The sequence below is a fragment of the Elaeis guineensis genome, chromosome 11 (assembly GCF_000442705.2).
Source record: "Elaeis guineensis isolate ETL-2024a chromosome 11, EG11, whole genome shotgun sequence".
Classification (NCBI taxonomy): domain Eukaryota; kingdom Viridiplantae; phylum Streptophyta; class Magnoliopsida; order Arecales; family Arecaceae; genus Elaeis; species Elaeis guineensis.
The window spans coordinates 22,219,172-22,243,579 of NC_026003.2; the positions used below are offsets into that span (position 1 = coordinate 22,219,172).

Consider the following 24,408-nt stretch of genomic DNA (forward strand, 5'->3'; position numbering starts at 1 on the left):
TACAACATTACAGATCTTCCATCAGATATAGAAACTCTCTAAGATGAATGGAGACAACGATAGAGGATCTCAAAAAAATTTAGAAGGCTAGATATCATTATATCAATCACTTTGTGGTGCCTATGGTCAGAGAGAAATAATAGGCTATTCCGTTCAGCAGCTCACTCACCCAGCGAATTAACAAGAACCGTGGTTTTCCTAATGCCAACTGGACCAAAAACTCAAATACAGTAACCCATGAACTATAGTTTCAGAGCTCAATTCTGAGGTGATATATATGCCTTTGATCCTTTTTGAAAACTCTGAAAAAAATACACATCTTGAGTTGGGATCTATTGGGCTGCTTTACTCTGAAAAAAGTTCTGAAAACAGTTCTGCTTTTTTACTGTTGCTGGACACTCAGTGAACTTTAGAACTGGAACCTTTGGAAATCCTCTCTCATTTTTTCAAAAACCAACTCGCTAAACATTACTTCTGATGGGACAAAAAGTTGAAAATCAGCCCTTTGTATATTTTTCTTGTTCCTCCACCCACCCTCGATGGGACTTCTCCATGCATTTTGTTCTCCACTTAGCCCATCTAAACTTCACAAGTCATGTACTAACCATAATACCTCCACAGGTTGTAATTCACATTAATATAATACTAATTGCAAGGGGGAACCGACTCACTTCCTCCTTGTGTTACCTCAAAAAGCCTTCACATGTTTTGAAGGGTGTTTTCCACTCATCTCTTGGCCTTATCATTATGTGATGATACCCACTCTTTAGATCTAGCTTGGAAAATACCTTAGTTCCAGATAGCTAGTCTAACATATCATCTAACCTCAAAATTGGAAAGCAATTCTTCTTCATTATTCTGTTTATAGCTTTGCTGTCCATACATATGTGCCAAGTTCCTTCTTTCTTAGGAGTTGGAAGGGCCGAAATTGCACAAAGACTCGTTCTCTCTCAAATATATCATCTTTCCAAAAGATCACTAACTTGCCTGGACATCTCTGCATGCTCTAGGGCTCATCTGATAGTGGCTTCTATTTGGAAGACTAGCTCTGCAATTAAGTCAATATTGTGTTGGATATCTCGAAGTGAGGATAATCTAGATGGCAACTCCTTGGAAAAGATATTGGCAAACTTCGAAATAATTAGTCGAGCCATCTTTGGAATGGCACTATTTCTCATAGCTTTCTTTCCCAATAAAACCATGATCACACTAAACTTTGAAGCAGCCCAAGTAAATTATGCTTGAGAAAAAAAACTGCTACTGTCCTTCCATTGTGGCCTAGGTGTCACTTCCTTTGATAGTATTTAAACGATTTTAATTGCATTCATTATAAATGAGTAAGTGTTCTTCCTTCCATCATGCATTACACATTTGTCACATTGCCAAGGACACCATAGTAGAAGATGACAGGCATCCATTGCCACAACATCACACCAAGCTCGATCTTAATACTTGTTGCCAATAGAGAATGATACCAAATACCTCTTCAACACTACAACCACCTACCTATCTTTAACCAGGCTTGGTTATATGGACAATCTCCTCCTCTAGTTCATCCTAATAGTCATCAAAAACAAGCAATGCTTCCTAACTTGTAGGTTTCTCTTCCTCATCCTGAACAATGAATAATTGCTTCTCTCCTTGTCCTTTTGGCTTCTTGCAATATGTGGCTCTATCACCTAGTTCTCTATACACTAAAAGCATCATGTCCGACCTTATGCATTTTGAATTGATTTCAGCATTCGATTCTGAATTGCATTTGATGCTACATTACCTTTAAGAATGGCAAAATTATCACCTGTGGAAACTTAGCCCAATGCTTTAGCATACTACAACATCAATAATTGTCGATTTTTTTTGCAACTTCTTTTCTATCACTAGAGTATACTGATGCACCTCCGATATTGACCAATAATCCCTCGATAACAATTCATCGTGAATGCTTTGGCATAAACCCCAATATATCTCGAAACTAATTGTTCTTGGGATTTAGCCAAATCATTCTGAGTGACCAAGTTATAGATTTTTTTAAAATAATTATCAACTAATTCACCTCCTTGCCTTAGATTTTATAATATATAATATAGAGTATGAATATAGTTATAAAGAAGGAACCCACCATGCATCTTCTTCATCTTTTTTTAGTTAGTGATTTTTGGCTTGCCGCTATACTCCCATACGATTTTCAATTAGCACTATCATGTAGCCCCTCTGCCCCGCAATCGTGTTGCCACTAGTGGCACTTTCTTATTGTCTTGAACCTTCTTGAACTCAAGGATCTCTTCAAACGTATAGAACCAATCCAAAAACTTCTCCACAGTCAAACTCTCTGGAACTCAAGCAAGTTGAGTTTGATAGGGAGTAGGTGCAGATTTGGCCCATGTATTCAAACTTTAAGTAAAATTAAATAAGTTGTAAGATTAATCTAACAAACTTTGGGGCATATGCTCAAATAGCAAAAGTCAATTCCGGTGAAGATAATTCAATGACTCTTAGTTAAGAAAGATGACAAAAAAAGATCAATATTATGATACCGCATGATTTCATATTGACATCAATTCTTATGAAACTAATCATGATCCCTTTGTAAAATTCTCGCCTCTATAATGAATGACTCACCATATATAAATCATTAATAGCCATTTTACTGATCTAAATATGTATAATTAATTTAACTTTAATATATTTTAATCTTTTAAAAATAATGAAGAATATATAGATGTCATAGACTCAATAATGATGATTATATCAAAATCAAATAGAAGAATAGAATTACCTAAATGGTCATTCAATATTCCAACTTGATCAAATTAAAATCTTACACAAAAAAATTAACAATGGGAAGCCTTTTTTTTTTTTTTGACTTACCGATTCAACTAGGTCATGAAAGATATGGCAAGTCTCGGCCAAGTTTTTAATAAATCTTGAATGTAAAACTTTCTAGTTATGCAAAATTACATGAATATCCTTGGAAAGATGTTATTTTCATGTGTATCTTTAAAAAGTTTTCTTTTTGCATGTCTAATGTTAAGAGTATTTTGATCATTTTTTAAATTTTGAATCGCTCAATTCTTAATGGCATTTGATGGGTTCGAAAAAAAAAAAAAAGAAGCAAAATATGTATTTTATGGGGTTATATATGAAAATAATAATTTTATAAAAATATTCATATAAATTTATATATTTAGAAGGATATACATAAAAAAAATCTTAAATGTTGGTATAGTCCAACGAGGTCACGATAGATATTTCCTGGATCTGAGCCAACTCAGCATGTTCAGTTGTAAAAAAGAAAAAGAAAAAGAAAGAGTGCAAGTTAGACCGGTTTTGGTTCAACAAACGGCTTTCAACGTTCTGGCTCCCCACCATTTAAAAGAAAAAAATGAAAAAGAAAAAGACAAAGAAAGGGTGTACGTTGGCCCGGTTTGGTCCAACAAACTGCTTTTAACGTTGTCTTGCGGCACCAGGAGCTCCTGAGGCATCAGAGTCCAGAGACCTTCTGGACAAAACTAGGAGGAGATTGAGAGTGTGAACCGTTCACATTCTAAAATTCAGTATAAACCCAAAGGTTGCACTCAAGGTGGGACCCCTTAAGCTGTTTTCTTCTTCCCATCCGTGCGGTCAGCGCGTGGGAATGACAAACCTGAGATTACTTACATGACTTTCTTTCCAGATTTTCAGGTGAAGGGAATGGGTAATTAATTACAGGATGTCACCTTAAATTAGGGCAAGGGAACTGTTGTTTATGCTTATATTAATAGTCCAATGAAAAGAAAAGGGGAGGAGAGGGGCGGGGGGGTGCGCTTGGGGGAGGTGGTGGACCAAACCAACCAACCTTTCCTACGGCATGAAGTTAATGAAGGACCTAATCACCACTAAAGGCTCAACAATGACCCTAACTGAAACCTAATTCTTTAGTCATGAAAAGCTGTGCGCATTCAAGTTGCTTCGCTAATTCCGTAGTAACCTGGAAGATGGTCTGCAGGAAACCCGAGGCATGGGTAGACTTGGCTGCATGCAACTCAAATTTATTGGTCCTAGTCCAACATTATCTTCAACCAAACCTTGTTAATCTTCAAACTTCTGCCATGAAGTTCCCAACTCCCGTACTCTCAGGGCCTGTTTGGTTTCTTAAGAGAGAGAAATAAATTGATTAGATGGTGGTATTTTTTTTTTTTCATATTGAATTATCAAGTGGAGATAATCTAAAATTATTATTCCTTTATGAAACTATCCTCAATTATATTATATTGATATTATAAAAATTATATTATATAATTATTATTAATTATATTAATATAATATTATACATTAATTATATAATATTTTTTATCAATATATTATAATATATTCATATATTTATTATAAATATTGATTAATAGTAAATAATTAAAAATTATTATTATTAATCAATCTAACATAGGATTTATTAATAATAATATATTTATTTATATATCAATATACTAAAATTTATTTGTAATAAGAAATATATTTTTTAATATATATATAATTAATTTTGAATATTGATTAACTTATATAATTATATTTCAATATTTGAAAAAGCCGATATTAACGGCATTCATATAAGTAGGCCATTGGCCAACAAATAAATTAAAAGAAATTATTATTTGAATTATTTATTCTAAGAGACTATTGCAAATTTGAAAATATTTTTATATAAGGCTATCTCCAACAAAATATAATAATTTTTTTTTAGAATTATTTTTTAGAATAATTTTTTCGCAAACCAAACATAGCAAAATTTATTTTACCCTCAATCATTTTTTTTAGATAAATAATTTTTAAAAATTATTAGATAATCCTATAATCTAACATACCCAACCAAATCAATCTTTTAATTATGAATTGTGCATGTAGTAACACTATGAGTAAAAAATAAGTTCCAAAGTAGACAATGAACACAACCGCCGGAGCATGTTAGTTCCACCGCTTGTGGATTAAATAAGAGAGAAACACTTGACATGTCACATGTTTGCTACCAAACTATGGAGATGTCCATGTTCTGCCTTGATTTGAAAAGCCAAGATATTCAATTTCACGGTGTAGAAATCGTGAGGCCGAGTCTCATCGTGCGTTCAAGCTGCAATACTGAAAATTTGTTTTTCCTTCATCTCATGAAGAGTCAATTGTTGGGTGTGGTTTTGGTCAAGTCTGGTTTTTAACAGATTGCTGAGTCTTCTGATTACTTAGGCTCATGCTCCCCTCCAAGCACGAGTACGGTCAGGCCTCAACGTTGATTACACTAAGATGCCAGCCTCATCTGAGTGATTGTGACTCCCCAACTGCATCCTTGGACTAAGACATTGGTATCTCATCAGAACGTCAGATTGATTTGCAAGTTTTCTAAATGAAACGCACGCTCAATATGTCTGCAGGAGGTGGGAGCTTCCCATACTAAGCCAGCAAACATTCCACGCCACCACCCATCATCCGATGACCAGAAATGGTACCTCGGGGAGAAAAGCAACAATGATTTTTTTTTTCCCCGCCCCTTGCAACATACAGAGACGAAGTTCTTGATCAGAAAATAATGCCCAACACAAATCCAGCAATCTTCTCGCTAAAAGGCTCATTCGGTATGCCAGTTCCACATACAGCCTCCTTCCCCATCCCTTGAACGCAACTCTCCAGCCTTCACAAAGGGCAATTTAAAGTCATCTCTTCAGATGATTGAAACAAAAGATGCTATATTGTAATACTATTATGTCATTTCTCCACAAAAGGTGCTAGTTTGCAATCCAAAACAATCAGAACTCATCCTCCTAAGGCTGTCGATCTCGGTGCTTCAATGCAACAATTAAGGTTCATGACCATTTCTGTCGTGCAGGACTACCAACAGCTTAACAATAAACCATAGAAAAAGCAACGGCAACGCAAGTATTGACAATAGAAGCAAGCCCAAACCAGATGCTTTGGATTTTGATTCACAGATTTTTGTCTTCAACAATGCAAAAGACCAAATGTGAAAGGCTGACAATACCCACAATAATGGGTAACTAGATGCACTGAATCAATCATACGCTTCACAGATGCCCTGTTAGTAAGGATTGAAAAACAAAATTCGTATGGGAAGCTTTCTCGACACACCTTGCACCATATAGGTGGTTGATGAATCCATGATGTACCTTGTAACTAGATCATTAATTTTGAAAATGAAATTTACCAGAAAATGAATGGGGCTGAAAGGGAGTTTGTTTAATCATCCAATTCGAAAAATATATGCCATTATGGAATTTTCCTCGGCATCTATCTATAGGCCAGCACTGCATCCTCATTGGCCTGCATATCACAAGAATCATGTCATCGTCAAGACAATTTCACAACCTAGTTCTCTAGAAAGAAGATGGTTTGAAACTTACAGACTTTGACCAGCTCATTAGCTTTATAATCATCAAAACCGAGGGAAGCCAATATCTTGTGACCAGCAGAATCTTTCTCTGACCATATGCCTAGAAGCAAATGTGTCGTGGTTATCTCTCCCTTGCCGCCTGCATTGTCATATAAGGAATATGAAAAACTGATATAACAGAAGATATAAAGAAAGTGAAGAAAAGTAGTCTTCATTAATGGTGGTAAGTGATGCCGTGGTCATATAACCCCTTGATATGAACAAATCATGAAAAAATATATATATACATAGAAACATCTCAAACAAATGGCACTGGAACCCAAAAGATAAAACAAGTTCTTTCATAATGATCCACGATTTCTTGGAGAGAATAAGGATTAACAAATATCCACCACCAAAATAAGTAGTTCACACATAACACAACGATCAGCAAATTCAAATCTAAAGCCTCAACCTAGAAGAACTAGCATAGAGACAACACTTCACAAGACATCAGGTGCATATAAAATATCCTGGAGATACAATGTGCATCCGCCATGCCATACCAGCTCGCAGGTGCACCAGGCTCTACAGCCCAAACAGGAATAGACTCAGGCAGCATCAGACAGCTGCTTGTATGTATGTAAATAGACCTTCCCCAATGCCAATGGCTCATCTATGTTAAGAATCCATATTACTGATCATGATTAACTCATTTTTTTAACACATGGACCAAACTTTACTTCCATTCCTAGTCGCTAAAAATTTTGACCTGATGTGCCAGATGCACTCCAGAAAACACACTCATACAACTGCTTCTTGGCACTTCCAGAAGCCCCTCAAATAAAGCAGCTTTGCAGCCACTATATTACACCAAGAGCAACTATTACTTAATGTTAAAGATTTCATCCTTGTTGGTTGACAATTTTGCTTAAGTCATCACTTGCATTCTTAATACTACATACTTCTTAAAATAAAATACTCTGATTAGGTGGGAATTCATTTCCTACAACATCACATATTTCATTCAAATGTTTTTAGAAGAAGTGGACTACTTGCCCCAATATCTATACCGTATAAGTTACAAATTTGAATCAAGTGGAACAATCTATCAGGTTACAGAAAATCCATCCACTTTCTGATCATATAATGCATTAGTAGAAGCACCCATAAGAACTGATTTTCATGGATGCAACAAATCATGGTCAAGGGCCTCAAGGCTGCAGATTCTCAGGTTACACATACACAGCAGTGTCATACAAGTAGAAAATGGTGTAATTTAATTAAAAAACACCTTTGCAAATGGCAGTTTCATAAACATGCTTGTCAAAATCATCCAAGAACAAGAAAGAAAAGAAGAGAATAGAAGATAAGAAAAGGCGGCGGGAGCCATATGTGATTTGGGTCCATAGGGGCTACATCAGTATAGTTGGGCTGGCCCACTAAAGCAACCAACTGGAGCATCATTCTAAAGATGTTACATGAGCAACTACCAAACCAAAAATCATACAGACAAAGAAAATAGAAGATACAAGGGAATTCACATATACACACACATGCGCATGCATATGAATATACACCTATATATACATATAAATACTGCATAGACATCCACATATCCTCCCTCCATTACATGACCTGGAAATTCTTCCAAGACATGTAATTCTCAAAACGGTCCTTGCTGAATGGCTGATAGCTGCTTTTAGAACTATGATTCACTCCTCTTTTTTTCCTTTTTTGTTAAAGGTTTGCTCCTCTTGTTCGATTCCTCACAAATGCCTCTATTATATGAAAACTGCAAACATGTTAGGGCTTAACATAAGACACACATGCATGCATGCATGTGCACACGCGCACGCGCGCGCACACAGAGAAAAAAGGGTCCACATGATTAAGGCAGAGTCACTCCTATGTGCTATCATAGGTGAAGCAAGTTCAAAATTATTCTAAGGTGAACAGGTAGTACCAAGAGCAACCGCAAAAGGAATTTATGGTCCAATAATATGTGAGCATTCCTATACAACCTAACACATCCTATACAACCTAACGCAACAGGCAAGTTCGTAAACTTTTCCGCATCTTAGTGGTTCCTGATAAAAATAATATTATCACCTTAAAAGTATCTTCCGTCCGTTGCCATCCGTTGCCATCATAATAAACGATCAAAATAATTCATGAGAAAAGCATACAGATCTATGGTCCTGCACAATGAAAGGGGGCATCCAATTTGTCATGATAGGCTATCTTAAATAGGTTTCCTTGTAAAATTTATCTCCTTTAATAGGGGAATAAATGGAGCATATACAAATTTAATAAATTTATAATGATATTTATATTTATCTTTAGTTGACAGGTGCACACGGAGATGAACATCAACCTAAAATCATAAAAAGTATAAAATTGTCACAAACTTACAACGAACAAGTCTATCAATGAGTGTTGACTGAGCAAAACTCGCATCTGGTGCAAACATATATGGGCATGAGTCAGATAAGGGCTCAAGAAAAAGAGGTGAATAGAATAGATGAAGAGAATAAATAGCTCATAGCAAATGGTTTGGCAAGCATCTTTAGGTCCACACCAGTAACTAGAACTAGGTTGTCTAGAAAAGAACCAGGAAGAGTCTCTGGAAGCTTGTTCAGCATTTCCATGCATGATGTTTTCATCTTGATTTCGGTTTTATATTATAACTGCGCCCATATGCAAATACAGATTCTATGTACCCACATTCATACATGCATCTGATCAAAATAGTAATTTAATTGTGTTTTCTCTTATTTCCAAATTTATTTTTCCTTGTGCCACTTCACCTGATTAGATGGTTATGATATGGCAGTGAGAGTTGCTCCTTTTTGATCCTAGGGATTCTTAAAATAGACCCATGATGAAATCAATAGAAGAATTTTATTTTTTGTTTATATTTGTTACCTTCATGCATTTGTTTTATGACAAGTCCAACATCACGAATTATTTTTTCTTGGTATAAAGGTTCCAACTTTGCCATTCTTCGTTAGAAGAACAAAAGTCTTTAAATTGTACACATGATTTAATATAAATTTTTTTGGCACTATCAAGTAGAGTAGCTTATGTTATATTCAGCCTTCGGCTCATCTGGTATTAGAGATGAAAGGAAATCAATCTCTTCCTCTTGGGTTCTCATTTCCAACAAAGAGAAGACTGACCACAGGGGATTCGAACAAGATTGCAAGGGTTCTTTACTTTCTTCCTCTGTATGGTAATCTGAATTTTTTTTCGGGTGGGGGGTGTTAGAGGGTTTATAGATCACACAATTCAGATTTAAGTCATGTATTTCATCATCTGAAGTTTAGAGTATGAAATTCATGTTAAGTTCATGGTAAAGACTGTTGATCCTAGATTGATTTTGATGATAACAAAAGTATTTGAGTATAATTGGTTATGTTACTAATGTTATTTTTGAGAATGTATAGCTTTCAATTCCAAGTGCTCACCAAGTTTCAAGTGTTTTTCATCAATTAAATAAAGTACCACCACTCAAACAATTTATGAAGAAACTCTAGACCAGACACACCTTAAAAAGAATGTTCATGAGAATTAAAATCAAATTAAGAAGACAAGTCTAGCCTAGAAATAAAATTGAAGATGAAAGATTGTCAAAGACCTCATGGCATGCTTGGCACGCAAACTGAGTCGACCCAGTGGATATTTGAACAGACTCCGTCTCAATGACAGAAAGCCAAGTTTTTGAAAACAAGAGACTTAGTCGACCCAAAATCAGGTTAGTCAACTAAAATAAAGTCTTGATTGACTCAGTCAAAAAGTTAATCGATTCGGTCTCAAAGAACAGCAAAAGACAGAGAGGCTGATATTTGAAGTATTGTTCAGTTAGCCAACCAAGTCAGATTAGAGCCGACTCAAACAAAGAGTTAGCCGACTCAAAGGTTCAGTTAGCCGACCAAGTTGGATAGAAACGTAAAATTTTTGGATCATGACTACTGAGCCAACCAAGTTGCAGAGAAGCAACAAAAGATAGAAAGATAGTTTTTCAGTCATCTAATACTTAGCTGACTAAGAGGATTTTGAGTCGACCCAGTGAAAGACTTGATCGATTCAGAGAAAAGTTAGTTGACTAAGTTACTATAACAGCTAGTTTTTCATATCGCACTTTTTCGTCCCCCAACTTACTTCCAACGGTTAGATCTTCATTTTCAACGGCTAGGACATTAAATGCTGTCTCTCCAGATGCCTTAGAATAGTGGGAAAGCTTGAGGATATAAATGAAACACCTTAGAACATTAAAAAGAACTTTTGAACACTTATTGAAAAGCATTCAAATCAAGTTCAGTTTATTCATTGTGGAAGCCATATTGTAAAGAGGAGTGATTCCAAGACGTACTTTTGTCCTTCCAATCATCCTCTAACCGAAGGAAGTCAGGCTACAAGCATTAAAGAGCTTCACCAACTTCCTTCAAGCATTCAAGGAGAAGAAATCAAGCCAACAAGCAATATTCAGAATTTTTTCTCTTGGACTTCATTGAGTTTTTGTTTCCAAACTCATTTACTCTTGTATTAATTGTGATTGTAAATTTTTGTTTTCAAATTTCTTAGGGTGAGAAACTTAAGTTGGTCCAAACCTAGAGTTGGACGTTGTATTGGTTTGATTGGTGAGCCAAGGATAAAACCAATCGGGATGGATTGTTGGCTCGTAAAAGCAATCATTGTATAATTATGGTTGGTGAGCCTAGGTCAAAACCAACTCGGTTGGATTGTGAACCTGAAAAAATAATCGAACTGTAATCAAGTTAGTAATTATAGTTGAATTCTCAAGTGGTTTACTTGGAGAGTGGACGTAGATGCCGAGTTTGTCACTGAACCACTATAAAATCTGTGTTTGTGATTGTGTGGCTTTCTCTATATTGTTTTTATTCATTACTTGTGTTTTAATTAGTTTCATTAAGCACTTTAAAGTAAACTTAGCATAATTAAAGTTTAAATTTTTAAATACCCAATTCACCTCTCCTTTTGGGTAGCCATCCTTGGACAACAAGTGGTATCAGAACAGGTGCTCACTTGTTACTCATTATTTTGAGCTAAAGATACTATGGCAAATCCAATTGGGACTTCATTGGTTGAGAAAAATCAACCAATAGACCCTCGCTTTTCAATGGGACTAACTACACCTATTGAAAAATAAGAATGAGAATTTTTATTCAAACACAAGATTATGACATATGAAATGTCATAATGATGGATCCGCACACCCACAATCACAGTTGATGGCGTGTCCATCTCCAAGCCCAAAAAGGATTGAGATGAACATGACAAAAAGCAAGCTCAACTCAATGCCAAAGCAATAAATGTGTTATATTATACTTTGGATGCAAATGAATTCAATAGGATATCAACATGCTTATCCGCCAAAGAAATTTGAGATAAACTTGAAGTCACCCATGAGGATATTAATCGAATCAAGAAATCAAAGATAAGCATGTTGGTACATAAGTATGAGCTATTTAAAATGAAACCACATGAAATTATCACAAAAATATTCACAAGATTCATTGATATTTTGAATGGTTTAAAGAGTCTCGGAAGAGACTACTCTAACAGTGATGTGCGAAAAATCCTTAGGTCTTTGCCGAAGAATTGAGAGCCAAAGATGACTGCCATTCAAGAGATGAGGACTTAAATAAGTTAGCTTTGGAGGAGCTCATCCGTTCTCTTATGACCCATGAGCTGAATATGAATCAAGGGAATGAAGAAGAGGTGAAGAAAAAGAAGTCGATTGCCCTTAAAGCTGCTGGCTTCCATGAAGAAAAGAATGACTCCAAAGAAAATTCGAAAGATGATGAGGAGATGGCTATGATAGCAAGAAGGTTCAAGAAGTTCATGAGAAGGAGAAAAAAATTTGAACTGAGGTGAAGGTATAACAAGGGAGAAGGTAGCAAAGAGAAAAAGAAGAAAAAAAATAAAAAACAACCACCTCTTTACTATGAGTGCAAGAAGCCCAGGCATTTTCGGATGGATTGCCCACTATTGAAGAAAAGCTCCAAAAGCCAAAGAAGAAAGCATATAAAGCTACATGAAGCAATGATAAAGATTCTTCTTCAAGGAAGAATGTCAAAGAGAAGAAAAGTCAAATCTTTGTCTTATGGCATCTGATGATAATGAGGTAACCAATGATGATTCAATTTTAGATTTTACTTTTGAGGAATTGTATGATGCATTCAATGATCTAATTTATGATTTTAAAAAGCTATTTCATAAAAATAAAGAACTTCAGAAAGAAAATCAAAACTTAAGTAAAGATAAAGCTAAAATGAAAAAAGATATGAAGAAATTACAAGATAAGCAAGATAAATCAACTAATAGAAATGAATCTTTATAAGAAGAAGTGAATAAATTAAAACCTATAGTAGATAAATTCACACTAAACTCTCAAAACTTGCAAATGTTAACTGAAAAACAAAAGAAGATTTTTGATAAAACTGGTAGAAGCAAAAATTTTTAAAAAATGTATTTACAAAATCTCAAAATCAAAGTAAGAACATAACTTGTTTTAAATGTAACAAGATTGGACATAAAGCTACAGAATGCAAAACAATAAATGCAAGTAAAAGTTTTAACACAAACAAACCAAAGATAAGACAAATTTAGGTTTCAAAAGGAACCATTTATGCTAACCCCAAAGGACCCAAGTTGGCTTGGGTACCTAAATTTACTTGATTGTATGTGTAAGTATGCTTGGCATCCGTGAGAGCTAAAAGAAGATGGTACCTTAATAGCGGATGCTCAAGGCACATGACGAGAGATAAATCTCAATTTATCTCTCTTAAAGCTAAGAATGAAGGTGTAGTAACTTTTGGAGACAACGGTAAAAGCAAAATTATTGATCTCGGTAATATCTTGATAACACCCTCCACTGTATAGAAAATATTTTATTAGTTGAAGATTTAATACATAATTTACTTAGCATTAGTCAATTATATGATAGAGGCTTTAGTGTTTCATTTATATCATCTCATTGCATTGTAACTAGTTCATTTGATGATAGCATTAAATTTATAGAAAAAAACATGACAATGTTTATATTGTGGACCTTGATGAACTTAAAAATGAAAACATGAATGTCTTGTTGCTATGAATGCTAAAGTAAATAAATCTAGTTGGATTTGGCATAATAAACTAGATCATGCAAGCATGGACTCATTGCCAAGATTAATTAAATTTGACTTAATAAAAGATTTACCTAAGATAATTTTGAAAAGAATAAGATTTACGAAGCATGTCAACTTGGTAAACAAACAAAATCTTCTTTCAAATCTAAGAATATTGTTTCAACTTCTAGGCCACTAGAACTACTTCACATGAATTTATTTGGACCTATTTTAACTACTAATCTTGGAGGAAAAAGATTTGATTTTGTTATAATTGATGATTTTTCAAGATTCACTTGAATTTTATTTTTATCACATAAAGATGAAGCTTTTGATGTCTTTGTTGATTTATTTAACAAAATAACAAAAGACAAAGATTATAGTATTTTGAATATAAATAATCATGGCACCGAATTTAAAATCATAAATTTAAAAAAAAATTAAAAATAAAATTAATCATAATTTTTCAACATCAAGAACATCTCAACAAAATAGGATGATAGAAAAAAAGAATAAAATATTAATTGAAATGGCACAATCCATGCTTTGTGAAAATAATCTCTCAAAATATTTTTGAATGGAAGCTATTAACACCGCATGCTATGTACTAAATAGAGCATTAATTAGACCTATCTTGAAGAAAACTCCATATGAACTTTATAAAAGAAAGAAACATAATGTTTCATATTTTAAAATTTTGGACGTAGATGTTTCATTTTAATAAATGGTAAAGATAAACTAGATAATTTAATACAAAATCAGATGAAGGCATTTTTCTAGATTATTCATCCAATAGTAGAACATATAGAGTTTTTAACAAAAGAACATTAATTGTAGAGAAATCGGTGCATGTCATTTTTGATGAAACTAACTCTCTTAAAACAAGAGAAGAATAGTTTGATGTGGATGCAGGTAATCTTGAAAAGGAGTTAAAGGGCATGACACTTGACACTCCCACTCAAGAAAAAGAAAATGAAAAATAAGATGTTGAAGAAGATGTGCCACCACCACAAGATGAACAAGGTATATCCAATTTACCAAAGGAATGGAGGTATGATCACAATCATTCTAAGAAATTAATTATTGGTGATCCATCTAATAGTGTTAAAACTAAAGCATCACTTAAGACTGCTATGAACCATATTGCATGTGTCACATTTAGAATCTAAAAATATAATAGAAGCTGAAAAGATCTTAATTGGATATTGACAATGCAAGAAGAATTAAATCAATTTAAAAGAAATAAAATTTAAAAATTAATTGAAAGACCTAAAAACTTTTTAGTAATTAAAATTAAATGGATCTTTAGAAATAAACTTGATGAGAAGAGCAATGTAATTAAAAACAAGATTAGATTGATTGTACAAGGATACAATCAAGAAGAGAGAATTGATTTTGATGAATCCTTTATACCCATGGCTAGACTTGAAGCTATTAGATTACTTTTAGTATTTACTTGCTTTATGAATTTCAAACTTTTTCAAATGAATGTAAAAAGTGCATTCTTGAATAGACTAATTGAGGAGAAAATTTATGTACAACCTTCAGATTTTGAAAATCAAGAATTGCCTAATCATGTATACAAACTTAAGAAAGCCTTATATGGATTAAAACAAATACCTAGGGCTTGGTATGATAGGTTAAGCAAGTTCTTATTAAAATAATTTTAAAGAAAAAATATAGATAAAATATTATTTATAAAAAAAAATCAAATGACTTATTGATTGTGCAATTATATGTTGATAACATTGTATTCGGTGCTACTAATGCAGTCTTGTGTAGAGAGTTTGCTAGTCTTATGCAGAATGAGTTTCAAATGAATATTATGGAAGAGCTGAACTTTTTCTTCGGACTCTAGATCAAGCAATCAAATAAGGAGATTTTCATCAATCAAAATAAGTACATCAAGAAAATGCTAAGAAAATTTGAGATGGAGAATGTCAGAGGAAGTGGCACCCCTATGAGCACAAGTTGCAAGCTTGATCAAGATTCAAAAGAAAAAATAGTAGATCCAAAACTACATCGAGGTATGATTGGATCTTTACTTTATTTAACTGCAAGTAAACCGGATATAATGTTTAGTGTTTGCATGTGTGCACATTATCAATCTAATCCTAAAAAATCTTATGTAGTTGCAGTTAAAAAAATCTTTAAGTATTTAATAAATACTCAAGATGTTGATTTATGGTGCTCAAAACAATCTTCATTAGACTTAATTGGATATAGTGATTCTGATTTTGCTGGTTGTTGCTTAGATAGGAAGAATACAAGTGGTACATGTCAATTTCTAAGAGTAAATTTGATCTCATGGTTTAACAAGAAATAAAACTTAGTAGTCTTGTCTCCAACGAAAGCCGAATATATTGTTGCTGGGAGTTGTGCTTAACTATTGTGGATCAAACAACTAGAAGACTGACATTTCTTATAACAATATTCCTATTCGATGTGACAATACTAGTGCCATAAATTTAAGTAAAAATCTGGTATTACATTCAAAAACAAAATATATAAAAGTGAGACATCATTTTATTAGGGATCATGTGCAAAATAATGACATAACTCTTGAATTTGTGCCAACTGAAAATCAAATTGTAGATATTTTTACTAAGCCTTTAAATGAAGAAAGATTTTGTGCTATAAAAAAGTAATTAGATTTATTTGATCCGTATTGTTAAATTATTAAATGTGCTTATGTGTTGAAATGATTGCTTCAATGTGATGAAATTTCTTGAATTATTCATGTTTAAATTCCATTAGAAAAGGCATATTTCATTACGTCATTCTTGATCATGAAACTTTGAATGTTCAGTTTTGTGCCGGACTGAGCTAGCTAATATTTTTCTTCATGAAAAACTTAGTCAACCCAATACTTAGCCGACTCAAAATTAATCTTAGTCGACTAAGTTGTCGGAAATCCTATTTTTAAACAGGATTTCCCGTGGGACCATGGCTATTCATCTTTCATTTATTTCTTAGCCGACCCACCATCAGAACCCTAGGAACCCTAATCCACTGCAAATCGAGGGATTTGGATCTATGGCACCCAGGAAGCGAGTTTCTACGCATCCTGCTTTTCATCATCTCGAATTCACGGAGAAGAATGCCAGACCAAGCATTGTCTAGACCGCTCTGAGCCATCTCAGTCCGCTCCGCCTCCTCCTCCAGTAGCCTCTCTCCTTCAGCCATTCCTCCTCCAGCTACTCATGTTTCGCCATCTTCACCGCCTCCAGTGCAGTTTACTCCACCCCCAGCTCAGCCCACACCATCTCCTGAAAAAGTGATCCTCTTCTCTTCAAAAGCAGTAACAACAGGAAGAAAAATTGATTTTGGATTTTTGGAGAAGGTTTTGAGATCGGTGAGTGTCTAAAATTCCAAGATTGGGAGTTTTTATATTCTTTGAATCTGCCCACGTACCCTAACCTTGTGAGAGAGTTTTATGGGAGTGCAAAAATTAAGGCAAATTCTTTTGAATCTGAAGGGTGTTAAGCTTAATTTATCTGCTGAAAAATTGGGAGAGCTGCTAAGGGCACCCACTGAAGGGGCTGAAAGATTGGATGATCGTGCTAGTGGATTGCAACTGTTTTTGGGAGAGATGATGCTGTGGATTTTGAGGAGATTCTTGGTAAGCATTTATCTACTGAACACCGGTTGCTCCATATGACTTGCAAGATTCTTATCCCCCGGATTGGTAGGTTTGATTATGTGACAAGAAATGATATTGCAATTATGTACCACATTTTGAAGAGGAAAAAGTTCAATCTCCCAGCAATCATGTTGAGGATCATGCAAGAGGCACAGTCAAGAGCCAAGCCGACTCTTCCCTATGGTATGTTTCTTACCTTGGTATTCAAGATTTTGGTGTTTGTGTGGAAGGAGAATCTTTTACGAGCCTAAAACATTATGAGACCTACAATGAAAAGTCACTGAAACAGATGGAATACATAAAGATTAAAGGACAATGGACCAAGGTTGATGAGGGAAAAGATCGAAGTGTGCTGGAGCCCATGCCATATTCTGCAGGTTCATCTATTTAGCCAATGCCTCCTGTGCCAGTTCGACCTAAAGATCATATTGAGGATATTGTGCAGCAGGTTGTTGCTCGGGTGAGGGACGTTGTTCGAGAGATGCTTGCTAAGCAACGTTCTTCCGTGTCTATAGATCCATCCCTCAGCCCCTCAACCCCACCTTAGACTAGGCTGCATGCAGTTTCATCTTTTTTTGAGCTTAAACCCTTTTTGCTGCTTGTTGTTTAAGTTCCTTTTGGATCTATGATGTATGCCTCTTTTAGCCTTATGTTACATTTAAACTTTTTTTTAAACATACGAATAAAGTCTACAATTTTTTTTAAATGTGCTATGTCTCCTTTTATGCAATGTGTAATGTTTATCTTTTTGATAATGACAAAAGAAAGAGAACAATAATGAGTATATGTTGAAGTTTTAAGAAATTTGAAATCCTAAAGAACAAATGGCACACACTAAGGGGGAGTAAGTACAAAATTCAACATTAATTTGAAACATAGTTATTATATTCAGAGGGAGTTAATGAAATTTGATAAAATTTGAATGACTATGATGCATATGCATTGATTGAAAGAGAAGTATTTGAAAATTGAAAGAAAGGTATACTCAAAGAGTTTTGTCATCATTAAAAAGGGAGAGATTGTTGACCCCTGAATTGATTTTGATGATAACAAAAGCATTTGAGTATAATTGGTTACGTTACTAATGTTGTTTTTGAAGATATGTGGCTTTTAATTTTAAGTGCTTACCAAGTTTCAAGTGTTTTCCATCAATTAAATAAAGTATCACCAGTCAAGCAGTTTATGAAAAAACTCTAGACTAGACACACCTTAAAAAAATATTAATAAAGATTAAAATCAAGTTAAGAAGGTAAGTTTAGCCTAAAAATGAAATTAGAAAAGAAAGACTGTCAAAGAACTCATGACACGCTTGGCACGTAAGCTGAGTCGACCCAATGGATATTTGAGCCAACTCAATCTTAGTGACAGAAAGCCAAGTTTTTGAAAACAAGAGACTTAGTCGATCCAAAATCAAGTTAGTCAATCAAGATCCTAATCAAATTAGTCGATCAAGACAGGATCTTGATCGACTCAATCAGAAAGTTAGTCAACTCAGTCTCAAAGGATAGCAAAAGACAGAGAGGCTGATATTTGAAACATTGTTTAATTAGCCAACCAAGTCAGAATTGAGCCGACTCAAAGGTTCAGTTAGCCGACTCAGTTTCAGAGGACAGACAACAGAAACGTAAAATTTTTGGATCATGACTACTGAGCCGACCAAGTGGTCACTTAGCGACTCAGAGATTAACTGAGCCGACCCAAACAGGGACTGAGCCGACCAAATCACAGAGAAGCAGCAAAAGATAGAAAAATCATTTTTCAGTCGCCTGATACTTAACCGACTAAGAGAATTTTGAGTCGACCCAATGAAGGACTTAGTCGACTCAGAAAAAAGTTAGTCAACTAAGTTACTATAACGGCTAGTTTTTCAGATCTGCACTTTTCGCCCCCAACTTGCTCCAAACGGTTAGATCTTCATTTTCAATGGCTAAAACATTAAATGCGCCTCTCCAGATGCTTAGAATGGTGGGAAAGCTTAAGGATATAAATGAAACACTTTGAAACATTAAAAAGAACTTTTGAATACTTATTGAAGAGCATTCAAGTCAGGTTCAGTTTATTCATTGTGGAAGCCATATTGTGAAGAGAAGTGATTCCAATACATACTTTTGTCCTTTCAATTATCCTCTAACTGAAGAAAGTCAGACTATAAGCATTGAAGAGCTTCACCAACTTTCTTCAAGCATTCAAGAAGAAAAAATCAAGCCAACAAGCAATATTCAGAATTCTTCTCTTGGAGTTCATTGAGTTTTTGTTTCTAAACTCATTTACTCTTGTATTAATTGTGATTGTAAATTTTTGTTTTCAAGTTTCATGGGGTGAAAAACTTAGATTGGTCCAAACCTAGAGTTGGACGTTGTATTGGTTTGATTGGTGAGCCAAAGATAAAACCAATCGGAGTTGATTGTTGGTCTGTAAAAGCAATCATTGTATGATTGTGGTTGGTGAGCCTAGGTCAAAACGAACTCAGTTGGATTGTGAACCCGAAGAAAAAATCGAACTATAATCGAGTTAGTGATTATAGTTGAATTCTCAAGTGGTTTACTTGGAAGTGGACGTAGATACCGAGTTTGGCACCGAATCACTATAAAAGCTGTGTTTGTGATTGTGTGGCTTTCTCTATATTGTTCTTATTCATGATTTGTGTTTTAATTAGCTTCATTAAGCACTTTAAAGTAAACTCAGCACAATTAAAGTTTAAATTTTTAAATACCCAATTCACTCCCCCTCTTGGATAGCCATCCTTGGACAACAAAGAGCCTACATCTATACCATTTATAATTAATTTCACTAACACTATTTTCTAGAATTAAGTCCCACAACCTGCGCAGATTTGGTCACCTCTTAATTCTTGCATTGGCCACTTCCCTTTTCCTGCTGAACTTGTATTAAATCGGACATCAATCACCAAATATAAGAAAACTAAATTACATAATGGAATCTAGCCTAAATTGAAAACTTGAGAATATGAAAGCACCAGAATCTGCAGGAATCATATTGTCCTCATGGAGATGGTATTGACAATATTCTAGAGGTTCAACTTGAGCTGAGCTGAGCTAAACTCAGCAAAACCCTATTCAAGGTAAAATTGACCCTTAACTAACTTCGTTGGGTCTGGATTGGAATGCCAAGTTGGTTTTAAGTTGGGTTGGATCCAAGTTGAAAGCTTGGGTAATCTTGCTATATCCAATTTCCTGTAATCGAGCCCCAAACTGACCCAACACAGATTTGTGGGGCTCCCAACCTGAGCAACACAAAACTGACCTGCATTTTGTAAAATATGAACTCAATGGAATTCAACTTAAAGCCAGCTTGAACCAACCAGAACACATTGTGTTTTGGTTAAGTTTTTGGCGTCAGGTTGGTTTGGGGTTCAGGCAGCAAGGTTTATTGTCAGGCTAGATCAGTTTAAGGTTGGGTACTTGGTCAGGTTGAGCTTGGGTTTGTCCATGACCAAAACCAACATGCCACGTTGCACCTGCACAACATTTCATGTCGAGGATAATGGCATATTCATTAACAAACTCAAGCAAATTTCGCTGGCAAGAGACAAATCACTTCTGTCGGTTAAATATTTCAAGTACCATATGTGATGCACTGTAAATACCATTAAGGGCTTTATATACACCAAGATTTCTAAGGCTTCTAATCATGTCCTGCACTTGTACGTCCAAGACTTCTATACACTGCTAGCACTCATGTGAAATTAGTATCTCTATGTGCTAGAAGAAGGGACCACAAATCTTGCTGAATCCTACAAACGAATAAAAAATTAATCAAATGAAGAAAACTTTACACATCACCAACCAATCAAGGCATAAAACAGCTAACAATAGAATGTAGGGTGTGTTTCATTTGCAGCCGGAATCGGAATTGGAATCAAAATGGATTGGAATGAGAATAAGAATAACCATATTTCCCAATATATTTCGTTCGTGACCAGAATTGGAATCAGAATTGGATTTGAATACCAAGAGAGATTTTGGATTAGTTTTGGGTGACTAGGGCATTCCCATTGCCCCCTAGAATCGGAAGGAGGATGGAACTCCTCCTAATCAAACTACTGGAATGGGAGTCACTCATTCTCATATTCCCATTCCAGAGTCCAACTCCCCACAACCAAACATGCCCTAACTTCTTAGGCTCAACCTTTCCAAGATCTAATAAAAACTGTATAACCAATATCTTCTACACTAATGGCACGAGGTGTCTAAGTGTCCAAATGTCAATGAAATAACCTCCAAAATACACAACATAAGACCATGTTATTACATCATAAATATATTACATGGACTACTAGGCTAAATTGGCTATTAGCCTCATTCCTATAGAAAATTAAATTCATTCCATCTTACTTAACATGCACAAGGAGAGGAGTTTGCTTTATTGCAATTATCTTTCCACCTTAAGTTAGTAACATTTGGCACTTAACAAATTTGAAACATAAGAGTGCACCACGACAGGACACTTGGAGAATCAAGCCAAGTACTAACGCTTTGGTTAATACAAGAGAGTTCATTTTTGGAGTGCCCACGACAGGACACTTGGAGAATCAAGCCAAATATTTAGAAGCAAATCAAAAGAAATCCAAAAAATCCATGCATCCAAGAAATAATATTTAAGGTAACTATGAAAACAAAAGTTACTACAGCTACATACGCACTTTTGAAGATCCACAAGACACTTTCTTCCAACATCCAAGACGACGTGACCAGACTTAAGCATAACATGAATATAACTAACAAAAGATTCAGAAAATTGTGCCTAAATCTACATCCCAACCAATTCTCCCAAATTAGTTCCTATTTCTCAAACAAACTCTCCGTAAACTTGATCCTTTTCAATTTGATGACATGATACTAACCCTCTGATTGTTACGAAGGGTGGATGAAAGAGGAAGAATAGATGAGGGAGGGGATGGATGAATCTTCCATCCAGCCTCCTATGTATTTGGTGAAATATGAAAAGATGGGTGGGAATGGTTCCCTCCTCTATTTGGTATAGAAGGAACGAAAGAGAGGATAGATGATATTTGTATGATATTTTTACTAAACTACCATTTGATAAAAAAGAGCAAAGAAGTATTACGATTTTATCAAAAAAATTAATAAGGGGTAATTTGTCAATGTAAAAACCTACCACTCATATGCTCCATCCATCCTTCCTTACCTCCTCCCAAGTTGAGAAAATACAAAGTGGTCGGCCAGGATGAATAGACAATTCCTCTTTTTCATCCATCCTTCATAAGACTTGTTGAACCAAATGATAGATGGGGCCATCCATCCTTCCAACCCTATCCATCCTCCATCCTATGACCCTAACCAAACATATGGTAAAACTCCAAGGCAACAAATGGCCCTGTGCTAGCCCCAAGCCTATTAGATCGAACCAACTTCCAGTCAATCTAGAATCAAGGATGTTCCGATTGAGCTCAAGCATAAAACTCAGAGCCCCAATGATTTTCAAACAACCCTTTAGATTGCATTTGGTGCATCGCCAGGCAATCTTGGAAGATAATGTGGATTGCTTTCAAGATAGATTGCGATCATTAAATTGCCAGTAATGTTGATTCTTGTATTTGGTACATGCAGATAATATTGTAGTAAAATTACTGAAAATCTTAATTGACATGTTTGGTATGACAATCAGATTACCGATAATGTGAATCATATTTTCAAAATATCCCTAAGTCAAATTATTGTATTTGGTACAAATAAAGGCCATAGTGGCCCTCACTCGATCCAACGGCAACGTGTACACAAAAGTAAACCTCACAACTTGAACACGACCAAAACCCTGGCCTGGTGCTCACCTTTGGAGGTCAGTGCTGCCGCCAGCCATCACCTGCCGAGCAAATCCGCCGCAAACCAGCCTTGCACTCGCCATGGGCAATAAGAAGCACCTCTGTGGCCCAGTCCATAGGGCCTCCGGATGAAATCACAGACACAAACCGAAGCGGGGGAAGAAGGATGTTGCAAGGGTCCCAGATCCAGACGAAGGGGCCAAGGAGGCATGGGGTGCCGATGATGGAAAGCGAAGAGGTAGCGACGTGGTATGGAAGGACCTCAAGCTCTTGCTCAAGGACCTTCTCCTTGGAGGTCTTAGAGATCGTGAGGAGCCCGGCTCCTTTTCATCATCATCACTATCGTCACCTCCTCCACAGCCGTGGGAGAATGGCACAAGCCCATTGGCATGAGGGGAGGGTACCAGACCTAGAGGGGCCAAGGAGGCATAGGATGCCGGGATGAAGAACTGGAGGGAGAGTGGAGAGCTAGTGGTGCAACATGAGAGGACCTCGGGCTCTTGCTCAAAGACCTCCTTGGAGGTCTTGGAGTTCACGAGAAGTCCGTGCTCCTCTTCATCATCTTCGTCGTCGTCACCATATCCACGATCGTGGGAGGAATGGGAGGAGCCCATTGGGATGGGGGGAGGGTCCCAAATCCAGATGAAGGGGCCAAGGAGGTGCGGGGTACAAGCGACAGAGAGCGGGGGAGAGCGAAGAGGCAGCGGCACAACTAGGAGAACCTCAGACTCTTGCTCAAGGACCTTCTCCTTGGAGGTCTTGGAGTTTGCGAGGAGCCCGCGCTCCTCTTCGTCGTCATCGGCATCTCCACGGTCATGGGAGGAATAGGAGCCCATTAGGATGGGGAGAGGGGGAGGCGGCAGCAGAGCTAGCCTCCGCCGGTGGTGCCACTGCGGTTGGAGAGACAAGTTGTATGATTCTTTTTTAGAGATAATTTTGTCCAAATTTTTTTTTGCAATGTTGCCAAAGAAGTGGTAATCTGGATAGCCACTCCTCCCCAAGACTATCTAGATTACCTCCTGGGAGGCAATGTAAATTGCCAAGACAATCTGGATTGCCATCCAAAAAGCATACCAAACACAGTAATCTGATGGACCCACTTTAAATTGCCAGTAATCTGGATAGATTGCCAGCTACCAAATACAACCTTAGTCCAACTCAGCCAAGCTTGAAGCCCGACTTGAAGACCTAACCGAAGCCTAAAAACTAAAATATATATTATCATATAAATACATGTTTTACTAATATAATCTAAACCCTCGAAACAACTTTCTCTCACTGTTCCCAGGTCTAATCCATCCACTTCATAGCCACATGTCATAGATCACATGAGGAAGAGTGAGACAAAGGAGAAGATGGTAGCACTCCTAGGTTTTCCTCCTCTCTCTCGCTCTCTCCCAAAATTATCCTCCCCTTATGCACATTCCCCTCTCCTCTCCCTCCCTCCACGACCCTTTACTCTTTCTCCCCATCTCTC

At 36.0% G+C, this 24,408-nt stretch overlaps 1 protein-coding gene across 13 annotated transcripts in view; it reads right to left on the minus strand.

The window, feature by feature from the left end:
* Nucleotides 1-4,849: 4,849 nt before the first annotated feature.
* The window catches only part of LOC105033092 (ATP-dependent Clp protease ATP-binding subunit CLPT1, chloroplastic), a 28,725-nt gene continuing 9,166 nt past the window's right edge, over nt 4,850-24,408 (minus strand). For 2 of the 13 annotated variants that reach the window (XR_012135331.1, XR_012135328.1), the window contains 3 exons: nt 8,765-8,809; nt 8,462-8,550; nt 7,718-8,130 (listed from right to left, as the gene is read on the minus strand). Coding sequence is in view for 2 of the 13 variants with exons in the window: in XM_019846530.3 (XP_019702089.3) it covers nt 6,293-6,300; nt 6,381-6,509 (137 nt within the window). In the remaining 11 variants the exon portion in view is untranslated. Of the gene's footprint in view, nt 5,654-5,901; nt 6,301-6,380; nt 6,510-7,717; nt 8,145-8,461; nt 8,551-8,764; nt 8,810-24,408 lie in introns of those variants that run through there. The other 11 variants (XR_012135326.1, XM_019846530.3, XR_012135327.1 and 8 more) reach the window with 7 other exon arrangements.